Genomic DNA, 14,179 nt, shown 5'->3' on the forward strand with positions numbered 1-14,179 from the left:
TCCCCTCCCTGGATAGCCCTGCATCTCAGGCAGGTGTGGCTCATACCTCATGTAGCTGACACCCCTCAGGCTGCTGCCATTCACCTCCAGGATTTGGTCTCCGAGTGACAGCCGCCCATCAGATGCCGCGGGGCTCCCGGGAAGCAGGGTCTGTATGTAGAGTCCCTGGGCCCCCAGAGGTGTGTGCTGGGAAGAAGCAGGGGCCTCAAGATGCTGCTGGTGCTGACACATGCTCTCCCCAGAAAAGGCCTTGTACCCCAGCCCCAAGCCTCCCTGTGAACTTGTGGGGCCCATGCCTGGACCTAGCCAGATCCAGGTATGTTCCATGGGAAAGCACTGGGCTCCATCAGTGCTCCTAAAGGCAGGCCCATGAGGCAGTCAGGGCATCGCTCACTGGCCTCGACTGTGCTCACACTGTAGAGGATGAGTCTGCAAAAACAAGGGGTGGGGGTGGGAGGGGTAGAGGGCTGAGGCCCCAGGGTCCTCACCATCCCATCAATCAGGCCCATTCCCAGCCCCGAGGGGCCTCGCTCCAGCTCCACCATGAACACGTAGCAGAAGTCCTCAGCGCTGGAGCTGGGGCTGGAGGCCTCAGCAGGAGGCTCAGCATCCTGAATCGCATCTCCTGGGCAAAGAGGAGGGGAAAGATTAAGGAGCCATTGGACTTGGAGGGTAAGGACTCACCCCAGAGTCAGTACACAGGGGACCTCAGGAAGACACAGAGATGTCTCACAAGACAGGGCACGGCAAGTGCTCCTGGATCCCTAGGAAGAGACTACCAGGACAGAATATGACAGCAAGCCCAGGGGAAGGGGCAGGCCCAAACTCAACAAGACATTAACCCGGAACCCAATGCATTTGGGACACCCTAGCCTCCCACCATCTGATCACTGTCTTCTCCTCCCCCCACGCCCTCCGCCACTAGAATGGCACTCTAAGCCCATCCTCCCTGAGCCTCCATTGCACCCAGATGCTGCCGCAGACTCCAGCCTAACAGAGGCCCACCCTGAGGCCCTGTGCCTCCACACCAGAGCTTGTGTCTGAGTGGGGACCTCTGGAGTAAGCCTGATCTGCGCCCCGGCCCCAGAACCTGAGGCAGCTTGCTGCCTTGTCCTGCTCCGAGCGCCCAAAGCCATTCAAACTTGAGGATAATCAAGGACACAATGAAGAGTCCTCATAGGACCAGGTGGGCCCCACTGTGCACAGACACACATGGACACGTGCTCCTACGTAAGGGCACACATGCACCCACCTACCAGGACTGTCTCTCTAAGGCACTAAGGAGCATGCTCTGGACACAGCATTGGCTGACAGAGAGGCTGAAGGAGACCTGCTATCAAGACACAAGGGAGGGTCTGCTACCCAATCGTGAGCAGGCCAGGCCTCACCTTCTAGGACTGCACCAGGCAGACCACCTGGCCCATTCCTCTGCCCGTCAAGGACTGCTCTTCCACAGAGGCCGCTGGGCTCTGGCCAGCTGGGGCCTGCAGGCTCCAGGCCCAGTGGCGTGCTGGGCGGAGTGAGCATGCAGGAGGAGTCAGTGTGCAGAGAGCCAGCCTGGGAGCCCCTGCGGTCCCCTCGGGTAGGCTGTCTTCCAGGGGGACCCTGAGCCCGGGGAGCTCCCGTGACAGGAAGAGAATGGGGAGGGGCAGTTTCAACAGCAACTCTGCCTGGGTCCCTATTGGCCAGGGGGCAGCCATGGCCTTCCAGATGGCCCTCAGGAATTGTGTGGTACAGGCCCTGGGAAGAGAAGGTGGACAGACGTTGAGGCCCAGAGGAGGGGATGGCCCAGGTATCCATGATGGCTCCCTGTGAGAAAGAGAGACAGACAAGCCACCTAGGAGATTATGGGCCCAGCCAGGCCATGTTAGGCAGAGTGAGTGAAGACTCTTGCATCACAACAAATGGAGACCCAGGACCTCTGTCTCAGGATACCTGCTGCATCCCCAGCCCACTCTGGACAGCCAGTGCCTGCTTCTGGCAACAGGCAATGCAAGTTCTCAGTTCAGCTCAGGCTCCAAGCCACAGGCTGCTCAGAGTGACTCAGCCCCTCACCACCAGCATCCCTGCCCCACTCTACCTCGATGCTCTCGGGCTGGGCAGGCCCACTGTCAGGGCTGGCTTGGCCCCGCAGCCCCCACAGGAAGTGGCGGATGTAGAGCAGGTGCTGGTAGATGCTGTCCTCCACGCAGTCGGCTTCCAGGTCTACCTGGAAGCCCTGGCTCGGCAGAACAATGGGCGGCGGGTTTTCATAGGACTCCAGGATGTCCTCTGCAGTGGAATGAGAGGGGGCACTGGGACCTGGCCTCTCCTCCCTCCACCTTAGGTCCTCACCCACATAAGACAGCAAGACTTCAGGCAGGCGGAGTCCCAGCCTAGTCTCTTCTGAAACCCGACTAGGCTATCTAGACTAGACCCATGTGTGTGTGTGCATGTCTGTTTGTGTGCGTGAGTGTGTGTGCACGCGTGGGATCAGGGCCCAGGAGTACTATTTAGAGGCGTCCTCTGTGCCCAGCCCAGCCAGTGGTGCGCAGGTAACAGGGAGTCAGCAGGAAGCTTCATGCACACTCACAGCCTGCACCTTCTCTTTACACACTGTGGATATATGTTTATGAAGGAAGATATGTATAACTTAAGATTTGAAATGCACACATGTATGTATGTATGTATGTATGTATGCATGTACATACCTCTGCTGCTCCATCAGGGCACGTGCATGTGTGTAAGCAGTATAAATGTGTGCTCCAAGCTGAGGAATGTCTCCAGAGGCTGTTTGTTCACCCTGCTGTTCATTTCCTCATCTGCTGGGTGCCAGTTGAGCCCCAGTCTGAAGCCCCAGGAGCAGAAAGGACACTGACTCTGGGACTTGGGGCGCAGCGCAGTAGGCTCCTGGGTGGAGGTGCTGGGTGGTAGGGGGCTCCTGTGTTCCCACCTCAGGGGGCTGCTCTGGTGCCTTTCTGAGCTGGAGCTTGGGGGTCTCCACCCTCAACCCCCCATTCCCACTCACCCCTTGGCCTGGCCGCTGGGAAGGCTCACCTGACTGGAAGGCCTCCGGGCCGTCTGGGGCTCCTGGCTCCCAAGCGCTCACAGGGCCCATGGCAGAGGCCAGCTGGTACTGAGTCAGAAGCCGGTGCAGCTGAGCAGGGTTCAGGGCAGGGAATGTGACCCTCAGGGTGGCCCAGCTCATCTGCGGACAAGGAGCTCAAGTCAAAGGCCTCCAGGAGCACGAGATAGTCCCCTGCCCATAGACCTAGGGAGAGCCCTCCTCGGGCAGGGCTGCAGCCTCAATCCCATTTTTTCACTCCAGGGGAGGGCAGGCGGGGGCAGTGCAGACAGCAGGTTGAGGGGAAGGGGTGGGGCGCAAGACACCTCAATGGACACCTATCCACAGTGTTGAGGCTGCCCTGGGCTATAAACTAAGACCCTGACTCAAGCAACCCAGGAAAACTGGAAAGGAGGGAGCCAAGGAGGGATGGGGGAAGAGCGCGTAAGCATGGGTGCCCCGTGGGAGGCAGAAACCGGTCATCTAGGTGCAGTGCGTGACTGGGCTCAGGGAGGGAAAAGACAAAGCAAAGGGACAAAGGTGGTGCCACCTGTGAGACCAGTGCTCTCAGGAGGAGAGGCCAGGACGATCAGGGTTTGTAGCCCAGCCTGGGCTACATAGCAAGTCTGAAGCCAGCCTAGGCTAACAATGAACTAAAGAAAAACAGAAATGTCACCTGGCTCCCCTCCTTTCTCCCCCAGCTTGCTGCCTCTTTTCCTGGCTTCCTTTCGTCCTTCTGTGGCCTCATGACAAAGTCCCCGTAGAGCCCAGCTTTGCTCTGAAAACTCCTCCTCTCCTGCATGAAGCTCAGCGGGCCCAGGATTCCCTGGCCAGGAGACTTGAGACTTGTGGCTCTTTAGAAGTTTCCCTTCTCTGAGTCACATCTGATTCTATTCTACCCCGGAGGCTCAAGGTTGTCCCTATGTACAGTGCCCAGGTTCTTGGTGAAGTCCCTTTGGGTGAGGGCAGGGTCAGCCGGCGGCTGCCCATCAGCAACCTCTCTGCCCTTAAATGTGTTTGCTGCTCTTCCCGATGATGATGATCCAGTACCCCCACCAGGCGGCTCACAAGCAACAGTGACTCTAGTCCCAGAGGGACCAGCACCCTCTTCTGTGGGCGCCCTCAACACACATAACATTCACTCCTTTATAAAGGCATACATACATTAAATAAAAATGAATCTTTACAAAACTGTTTTAAAAGGACAGGGTCCCCTCATGAAGCTCAGGCTGACCTTGCGTTCATGACTGTCCTGCTTCAGCCTCCAGAGTATGGGAATTACAAGTGTGTGTCGCCGTGCCAGGCCCCAAGAAACCTCCCTGTTACCTTATTTACAGACACATTACTATTTATGGCCACTATTTTTTCCTCTTACTTTCATGAGAGCAGAAATAATCTTTTTTCCTTTGCAGTTGCTTTTTGCTGGCTAGTCTGAGAACTATTTGAATAAACCCCTCAGGCTAAGGGTATTTTCCTTTTAGAGGGTTTAGAAGCGATGATCATAAAGAATATGAATGAACTCTGTGTGGACAGCAAGACCAGAATACTACCTGATACCTAGCTCTTGGCTTGTCACTTGTCACAGCCACAGAGGTGCCACCAGGTGCCTGGGCCAGCTATCTGTCTTCACAGTGGGCCTCCTGGTCTCACTGGGCTCCAGGACTCAGTATGGGGAGGGCAGGCATGGAGCTGAGCAGACTGGAGCAGCCGAGCCGACGAGTCATAGCTGCTCCTTCCTGCATGTCGCCCTCACTTGAAAACCACACAGGCCTTGGACTGGGGAGACGGCCCAGAACCAGAACCCATGCAACAGCCATGTGTGGGGCCTGGAATCCTAGCTTTGGGAAAGACAGACAGATCACCGGAACTCACAGACTAGTTAGCCTAGCTGGCAAAGGAGATGTGCTGTGTCAAATAAAAGGTAAAAGACACCTGAGGAATGGCATTCAAGGCTACACACACACACACACACACACACACACACACACCACAACAGAGAGAGAGAGAGAGAGAGAGAGAGAGAGAGAGAGAGAGAACACATCCCTGTCACCAGCCCCAGGACAACCTGGAGCCAAGTAATGAGCAGTTAGTTAACCACCCAGAGGCCTCTCTGGCTACCACTGAGCCCACGGCAGGAGGCTCAGCTGTGGCTCTTCTTCTCGAGTCCCACTCCCAGCCCAGCAGCCTCTCACATGAACAATGACCAGGACAGACTTTGTCCACCAAAGCAACTCATGGCTGAGGACCTCAAGTGGAACCCAGGGTCCTGCGTGAGCTAAGCAAGCACTTTACCACTGCTCTACATACCCAGCCCTTCATTTTCCTTTTTTATTATTTGTGTGTGTGTGTGTTTGCGCGCGCGCGTGCCCCCGTGCGTGCATGTGTGCATGTGTTTCCATGTATGTGGGTCCAGCAGGCAGAACTCCCATTCAGTCATTTGTGGTTCCCTCCTGCGGACGGGTGCTTCCATTCCTTCAGTGGTTCTCTAGTCCTTCAAGCAGAACTCTGCATCTCATCTGGCTGTGCACGTTGCCACTCCATCTGAGAATGATGCTAATCTCTTAAGGTCTGTCAGCATGATTCAGTGGTATCGCACCTGCCTAAAGATCCTGGAAGTGTGGTCCAGTGGTAACACTTGCCTAGAATCCCTGAGTAAGGAACTGGGAGTGTGTCTCACTGGTAAAGCACCTGCCTAGAATCCCCCAGTGAGGGGATGGTAGTGTGGCTCAGTGGTTAACACTTGTCTAACGTGCACAGGGTCCTAGGTTCCATTATCAGCACTGCTAAAGAAAATAGAAATGTGGGCTGGAGAGATGGCTCAGTGGTTAAGAGCACTGGCTGCTCTTCCAGAGGTCCTGAGTTCAATTCCCAGCAACCACATGGTGGCTCACAACCATCTGTAATGGGATCTGATGCCCTCTTCTGGTGTGTCTGAAGACATCAACAGTGTACTCACATACATTAAATAAATAAATAAATCTTAAAAACAAATAAAATAGAAATGCTTAGTGATTATGCTGTCTAGTCTTTATGTCAACTTGATACAAGCTAGAGTTATCTGAACAGAGGCACCTCAACTGAGAAAATGCCTGTGTAATAACCAGTGTAGGGCATCCTCTTGATTAGTGATTGATTCTTAGTGATTAGTGATCCCTGGGCTGGCGGCCTTGGGTTCTATGAGAAAGCAGGCCAAGCAAGCCATGAGGAGCAAGCCAGTAAGCTGCATCATACGAGGTTCTCTGCATCAGCTGCTGCCTCCAGGTTTCTGCCCTGTTTGAGTTTCTGTCCTGGCTTCCTTCAAAGGAAGGATAAAAAGTAGCGTGGAGGTGTAAGCCAAATAAACCCTCTCCTCCCCAAGTAGTTTCGGTCACTGTACCGGCTGGTTTGTGTGTCAGCTTGACACAGCTGCAGTTATCACAGAGAAAGGAGCCTCCCTTGAGGAAATGCCTCCATGAGATCCAGCTGTAAGGCATTTTCTCAATTAGTGATCAAGGGTGGGAGGTCCCCTTGTGGGTGGTGCCATCTTTGGGCTGGTAGTCCTGGGTTCTTTAAGAAAGCAAGCTGATCAAGCCAGGGGAAGCAAGCCAGTAAAGAACATCCCTTCATGGCCTCTGCATCAGCTTCTGCTTCCTGACCTGCCTGAGTTCCAGTCCTGACTTCCTTGGTAATCAACAGCAGTATGGAAGTGTAAGCCGAATAAACCCTTTCCTCCCCAACTGCTTCTTGGTCATGATGTTTGTGCAGGAATAGAATCCCTGACTCAGACTGTCATGGGGCTTCAACCCAGCAATAGTAGCCCTGAAGCAGTGCTATTTTAGGAGGAAGCAAACTGAGTTCACACGCCCCAGTTGCCAACCATGCCTAGGCACCTGAGTTGTTTATGGTTCAGTTTTCACTGTATGATGGGGAAAAAAATTACCCCATTTCAAAACCAACATTGTGCACCCATGTAAGGCGGAGCTCCTGAGCCTGGTGAAATGGCTCAGCACATTAAAATGGCTCTTGCCATCTCGTTAGCTGAGCTGAGTTCCATCCCTGGGATCCCATGATGGAAGCAGAGAACTGACCCCAGTAAGTTGTTCTGTGAACTCTACACACCCACTCTGCTACAGGCGTGTGTGCACACACACACATGTACAGAAATACAATTTTAGAAGCACAGGGAGCCATGTCTGGAGTTCAGCTCCAATGCACACTCATGGTATGACCTCAACTTTGCCCTCCACAGAAGGGGCACAGTTCTGCCCACTCAACCAACTGCAAGGTAGCAAGGTGACACAGTCGCCTCAGTGACAAACAGCAGTCACTGTCGTCAATGTCAGTGATGCCGAGACATGAGATACTGCAGAAAGGTATCTTTTCTTTCTTTACTTTTTTTTTCTAAAGATTTATTTATTTATTTATTTATTTAATATATGTGAGTACACTGTAACTGTACAGATGGTTGTGAGCCTTCATGTGGTGGTTGGGAATTCAATTTTTAGGACCTTTGCTTGCTCTGGTCGGCCCTGCTCTCTCAGTCCCTGCTTGCCCAGAGATTTATTTATTATTATAGATAAATACACTATAGCTAACTTCAGATGCACCAGAAGAGGACCTCAGATCTCATATGGGTGGTTGTAAGCCACTATATAGTTGCTGGGATTTGAACTCAGGACCTTTGGAAGAGCAGTCAGTGCTCTTACCCTCTGAGCCATCTTGCCAGCCCCCTCTTTGTTTTTTAAAGGTAAGCTCTCCACATGTAGCCCAGGCTGGCCTGGAACTCACTATGTAAGGCTAGCCTCAGACTTGCAACAATCCCCTGCTTCACCTCCAGATGCTGGAACTACAGGCATGAGCCACCGCTGGCTGTCCTGGGGCAGAACAATGAAGCTGTTACCCAGTGAGCTTTGAGCCTCTGGGTAACAGAGGGAGATTTATGTTGGACTGCTCCACCCACAGTCCCTCATAGATGGTCACCATCTCAGGACAAGATCAGTGGTCTCCACACAGGAGAAGAAACCATTGCAGGGTTTCCATTAACCACCAGGATGAATGCCACCACATGTGGTGGGAGGAGGGGAGCCCTAGTTCCCTACCGCTGTGGTGGTAATGACCATGAACTTGAGGATGAAGCAACACACGGTACAACTGACTGGATGGCTCCAGGGCAGGGATCCTCAACTTGTATCTTTGACAAACCTCTTATCTCCAAAACTACTTACATTCTGATTCATACTAGCAAAGTTACAGTTATGGAGTAGCAACAAAAATAATTTTATGGCTGGAGGGCACCACACCACGAGGAACTGTACTGAAGGGTCACAGCGTTAGGGAGGCTGGGGAAGACCAACTGTCTGTGTTGTGAGTTCAGTTCTTCACGAGGCTGAGTTTCTGGGAGGGCTTTGGGCTAGGAGTGCTCCAGCTTCTAGAAGCTTCTGACCATCCAGGCCCTTGACAGCAGCCACTATGAGCTGAGCCCTCTCTCTCCTCCCACCCGACCCTCTGACTCGCTCTCTGGATCTGTCTGATTAGACTGGGCCCAGTGGAGGACACAGATCATGCCCTCCTCTTCAGGTCCTGCATCTTGGTCACACCAGAGTGCTCTTAGTCACACAGAGTGACCACCACAGAGCCCATAGACTGCCCATAGCACCCATGGGATTATCCAGCCTGGGGTGGGTGTGGACGGTTGAGGAGCTAAGCAACTCCATGAGTTACCAAGGTAACATGGGAGTTTTCCAGGTGCAGAGGCCAGGCCACCTTGACTTGCTTTGGAAGCCGTGACCCTAGGATCAAGCATGCCCTTCTCTGCACTCAGCCCCTGGTGCCCTCCTACCTGGATGAGCTGAGCCCTGGGAGTGGCCAGCAGATGCAGGGTGCAGGAAAGCTTCCGGAAGAAGCGCTCAGCAGGTGCTCCAAGGCCAGCACTCCGGGCCCACTCCAGGAACTGCTGCAGGCGGGCACACACCTGCACACCCCTGGGCCAATGGAAGCAACTCAGAGAGGGCCCTGGAGAGGGAAGAAAGGATGAGACCCACCAAGATTCCCAAAGCCTCTCCAGGCCACCTCAACACCCCATCTCAAATTCCAAGATAATACAGACTACCCACAGTCTCTAGGGGCAGAGGAAGAAAGAGATGAAGGAGGCCAGGTCCAAGGCACGAGGGGCTGTGACAGCCACTAGCCCTACCCTCATACCCTCCACCGTCAGCGCATGCTCTGAGCTTTTGTCCTACCCTGGGTTTTGAGCCATCCTACCACAGGCTCAGCCAAGCAGAGTGTTCCCTTAAGGGCACATTTAGCTTTCTCAAAGGAAACCAGGTCCCAGCCCCACCACCACTCACCCTTGTCTAGGACCTGGTTGAGGAGCAGTGTGCCAGAGAAGAAGAAGAGATAAGCCAGCATCTGGGAGGCCACCTCAGGATGCATCTGCAGCTGCTGCAGGAGGTCCAAGGTGGCCTGGAACACTGACACCACTCGCCGAAGCTCCTCGGGCAGAGCTGGACCTGAGCGCCAGCTCTCCCTGCGCTCTGTCTGAAATGGGGGGCATTCCAAGAGGGCCGGGAGGCAGACATACAAGCACTGCAGGGAGAGAGAACCCCAAGAGCCACTGACAGAGATGCTGGGACTGCCCAGGAGCCCCAAACGTAACAAGCCTGAGGCAACAGGTTGGAGCGAGGCTCAGCAGGAACTGCCCTGGGACTAACAGAAGTAGGGACAGGAGGTGTAAGTGTAAGGAGGCTGGACATGGCAGTCACCTAGAAGTGCCGAAGGCACCATGACTGATGGCTACTAGGCTGGACCATGAAGGCATTCCTGCTAGGGGGAAGGGGTGCACTGAGGGCCAGAGCAGAACCAGCGGCTAATTCCTCCCTGTTGAAGCTGGCTCAGCCCAGTCCATTCCCTCCTGCCTGAGGCCCGAGGCAGCACGCACCTTGGAGAGGTAATACACGCACTGCTGGAAAGCATAGAGCACCACCTCCTCCAGGGCAGCCATGGCCTCCTCGCTGGCCGTCAGTGTGCAGGAGAACAGCGACTCCTTGGAGCCTGCAGGGGAAGCGGCCGCAAGAGGAGGCTCACCAGCACAGCAGGCATGAGTGGACCCACCCAGCCAGGAGCAGGCAGGACTCCACCATGTGCCTAGCTACCTGCTGGGGATCTGCCTGGCTCGCCAACACTCCCATCTGGTATGTCAATCCCAAGCCCAGCCCAGGCAGAGCTGGACAGCAGACACACGTGGCCACCCTACTAAAACAGACCAGAAGTTTGTCCTTCCTTCCATCCCTTCTCTCCTTTCCTTTTTAATACCTTCCTTGCTGTGTCATGCAGGCCTCTACCACTGGGCTTTTCTTTTTCTTTTTGAGACAAGGTGCCCAGCGTAACCATGAACTCACTCTGTAGCGCACTAGGACTACTTGAACCTATAACCGTCCTGCCTTAGTCTTTCAAGTGGCTGGGTAAAGAGACCCCAGCTGCCAGGCTGTGTTCTCCATCAGAACTGGCTATTCCTTGGCAGCAAGCCCAAGCCAGCCCTGAAGGTCACCTTTAATGACAATGGTTAAAATGCTTGTAAATCAGCCCCTTAGGAGGCTGTCCCGTGGCTGTGGCATCAAAACACTCTTTGTTTGTTTGTTTGTTTGTTTTTCGAGACAGGGTTTCTCAGTGTAGCCCTGGCTGTTCTGGAACTCACTCTGTAGACCAGGCTGGTCTCAAACTCAAAAATCCACCTGCCTCTGCCTCTCTCTCTGTGCCTCTGCCTCTCTCTCTGCGCCTCTGCCTGCCTCTCTGAGCCTCTGCCTCTCAAGTGCTGGGATTAAAGGCGTGTGCCACTACTGCCTGGCTCAAAACACTCTTAAGAAACTGGAAACCTCCTAGCAGCAAGTTCCCGGTCAGCCTGGAACAGTGAGACCCTGCCAAAAACAAAACAAAACAACAACAAAACCAAAACCAAACAAAGCAAAACAACCACTCCCCCCAAAATGCAGCAATAATAAACTATAAAGAGAAAAAAAAAAGGCGGGGGCTTGGATGGCTGCTGACCCAAGCGCCTGAAGATCCAGATTCCCTTCACCCCTGGGTTCCGGACAAAGAGCGGCTGACAAGAAGAGCAGGGTCAGCACACTCTAGCGTGGCTCTAAGACACCCAGGTAGACACCTGGATGTAACTGCCACAAAGTCACAGGGGCCCCAGGATCAGGTGTCCCTCAGGCACCAAGAAAACCAGCCTCACCTATTATAGGGTACAGGGACACTACATAGACGCAACGAGCACCGCCTCTCTCTTCAGCTTGGGCCTTCAGTGGCAGGGCCACCAGGTCCTTACTATAGCCGGGATAGGCCTCAACAGCCCAGTGGCCCCACAGATAAAAGAGGAGTGAGCACCTTTGATGTTGTCAAGGCAAAGCAAAGCTTCTAGCCCCAGGACCCCAGGTGTATAGTCAGGACATGGGACCTACAGCAGGTCATCCATCATGGGCTCCTGGCTCTGTCAAGCCTCCCAGGCTATCTCCAGCATAGAGTTGTTAACAGACACATACCAATAAAACCACCCAGGGCCTGGCTCGACTCCACTATCTTTTAATTTTTTTGTCTAGTGTGTGTGTGTGCACATACATGCAGGTTTGCATACACATGTCTGGAGACCAGAAAACCACCCGCAGTGTCACTCCTTGGGGCCATCCACCTTGGTTTTTCAGACAGGGCCTCTCCCCGGGCCCAGGGCCTGGGGCTCACTGTTTAGGCTAGGCCGGCTGACCAGGGAGCCCAGGGAGCCTCCTGCCCTCTAGGATTATGAGTGTGGGGATGATACGTGCGTACCACCACCCTCGGCTTTTTACTTAAATGCTGGGAATGGCACTTGGGTTCTCCTGCTTGTAGTTGACGCTTTACCAACTGAGCCACTTCCCCGACATAGCTCACAATGTCATCTTCATAGATTTCCTCTCTACCCCATCCCACCACATCCCCCCTCAGCAGGACCATCTCTCCTGGAGTATTCTGGGAATTTGAGTATTTGAAAATGCTAATTTCAGGCAAGCTACCCACGTTTCCACCTCTGAAGCTGACATGCCCTACCATCTTACAGCTCTGATTGGCAGCATTCTTCCTTTCTGGAATGATGGGGCATCTCAGAGCCCCTCATTTTGTTAACTGTATGCTCACATGTCCCCCTCTAAGTGGCCCGTGCGTACCTTTAGCCTCCCACAAGCAGATCAGAGCAAGCTACGTGTGCATGGGGCATGAGACAAAACTAGCAAAATGTCATATGGCACGCCCTGGGGCACCAGGTCAGCCTAAGCCCGTAATGCACTAATGCTGGCTTCATGTGTGATCCCCAAATGGCTGGCCTGGGGGCCAAGAAGGCTCCACCCTGTGTAGGCACGCGTGCCCGAGGCCACCGCTGTCTCCCTGAGGACGGTGCTGAGCCGGGCGCCCTGAGGGCTCACCTGTGACGTCCAGCTCCTCCTCCATGCTCTGCACGTACAGCGGGGACTTCTGCTGGATGAAGTACAGGAGCTCGATGGAGTTTGACATCCAAAACAGGATGTGCTGCAGGTCGGGAACCAGGTCGGCCATGGGGAAGCTGGCCCAGGAGATGGGCTCCTGGCTACCAAGACAGAAAGACTAACGGATTACTCTGGGTGCAGATGAGGAGGCACGGCTGCTGCTCTGTGTGCACGGGGACAGTCATCTCATGGGACACTAACAGAAGCAAATACCGTTGTCAATTTCCTAGAAGTCAGGAACCTATCAGAGGCTCCGGAATCTATTGTGAAGGACATGCAGGCAGCACTGGGCCCCAGGAGAGGACCCTGGTGAGGATGCTCCTTCACAGCTTTTCTTCTGGAAGCACATGCTGAGCGGCTGTGAGCGCTAGAACACTGTGTACCACACACACACACACACACACACACACACACTCACTCACTCATGTAAGCACTGTGTACCACTCACACTCATGCAAGCACTGTATACCACACATACTCACACATACACACACTCATGCAAGCACTGTGTAACACACACTCATGCACAGGGTGTGTGTAGCAGGGCTTACTATCCATGCCTTTGAGGACAAGAAACCTGAGTATGTTATTTAGACAGACAAATAGGAGCTGTAAGATTACTTACCGAGCAATTCTCAGAGAAAACAGACTGACAACTCTCTGAGAGGTCAGTTAACTACTACCACTCGATTAGGAAGGACAGCAGCAATGGATGAAGGTGGTGAATCAGGGGCAGAAATCAGGAGTGAGGATATTATTCTGCCTGCCTAGAATGCCCCAGAGGATTAGCATGAGAGGTCAGAGATGAGCATTAGTATCCCCTCAGCATTAGAATGTTTGCTTACAATCAATGAGGGTCTGAGACTAGCTCAGTGGTAGAGCCCCTGCCTAGAATCCCCCAGTGAGGGCTGGTGGTGTGGCTCAGTGGTAGAGCCCCTGCCTAGAATCCCCCAGTGAGGGGCTGGGGGCGTGGTTCAATGGCAGAGCCTTTGCCTAGAATTCCTCGGTGGGGATGTGGCTTAGCGTCAGTAGGGGAGTGAGGAGAATAGCTTACTGGTAGAACCTCTGTTTAGCTTGTGCAAGGTCCTCAGTTCAATCCATAGCAGCACAAGAAAAGAGACTGGGCGGAAAGCAAAGCATGTCCTTCAGACTTAGGAAAATCCTGATGCTGACACAGTCACTGGAAGTCACCTTCTGAAGTATGAAGGGGAGCAGGACCATCCCGCTTCCCACAGTCCCTTCTGCAGTTTGGTGTGCTACCCACATGGGGGCACTGTCACTCTGGTTAATGAAAACAGAACTGGGTACTGCTCAGGGGGCACCAGAGTTCCTGGGCAGCTCAGACTCCTCCTACAGTCAGCAGGCAAGGTTCCTCTCACCCCAGGTTCCCCTCCTTCCAGCTAAGCATCCCTTTTTAGGAGGACAGTGGCGATGGCTGGCCCCTACTGCCCTTCACTGGCTCACAGACTGAGTCTCATCCAGCAGCACGAAGAGGTGCGTGGTTGTCAATCATGCAGTGTGACTTGCATCTACTCTATTATCTAACCAGACTCTTGGGACTCCTGTGAACTTGTTATGTTGGGACTGTGCTTAGTTAGGCCCTGACAATCCACTGAAACACCAACGAGTAGTCATTGTTTGTATTTAC

The 14,179-nt window shown here is 53.7% G+C and overlaps 1 protein-coding gene across 16 annotated transcripts in view; it reads right to left on the bottom strand.

Annotated features, from left to right (window-relative positions):
• The window catches only part of Radil (Ras association and DIL domains), a 67,304-nt gene that overhangs the window by 1,572 nt on the left and 51,553 nt on the right, over positions 1-14,179 (bottom strand). For 6 of the 16 annotated variants that reach the window (XR_001784688.2, XM_030254449.1, XM_006504686.3 and 3 more), the window contains 9 exons: positions 12,472-12,632; positions 9,960-10,072; positions 9,370-9,607; positions 8,862-9,034; positions 3,037-3,187; positions 2,081-2,271; positions 1,389-1,740; positions 489-625; positions 47-186 (listed from right to left, as the gene is read on the bottom strand). Coding sequence is in view for 12 of the 16 variants with exons in the window: in XM_006504686.3 (XP_006504749.1) it covers positions 47-186; positions 489-625; positions 1,389-1,740; positions 2,081-2,271; positions 3,037-3,187; positions 8,862-9,034; positions 9,370-9,607; positions 9,960-10,072; positions 12,472-12,632 (1,656 nt within the window). In the remaining 4 variants the exon portion in view is untranslated. Of the gene's footprint in view, positions 1-46; positions 187-488; positions 626-1,388; positions 1,810-2,080; positions 2,272-3,036; positions 3,188-8,861; positions 9,035-9,369; positions 9,608-9,959; positions 10,073-12,471; positions 12,633-14,179 lie in introns of those variants that run through there. The other 10 variants (XM_006504685.4, XM_006504682.3, XM_030254445.1 and 7 more) reach the window with 5 other exon arrangements.

This window comes from Mus musculus, chromosome 5, assembly GCF_000001635.26.
Source record: "Mus musculus strain C57BL/6J chromosome 5, GRCm38.p6 C57BL/6J".
Classification (NCBI taxonomy): Eukaryota; Metazoa; Chordata; class Mammalia; order Rodentia; family Muridae; genus Mus; species Mus musculus.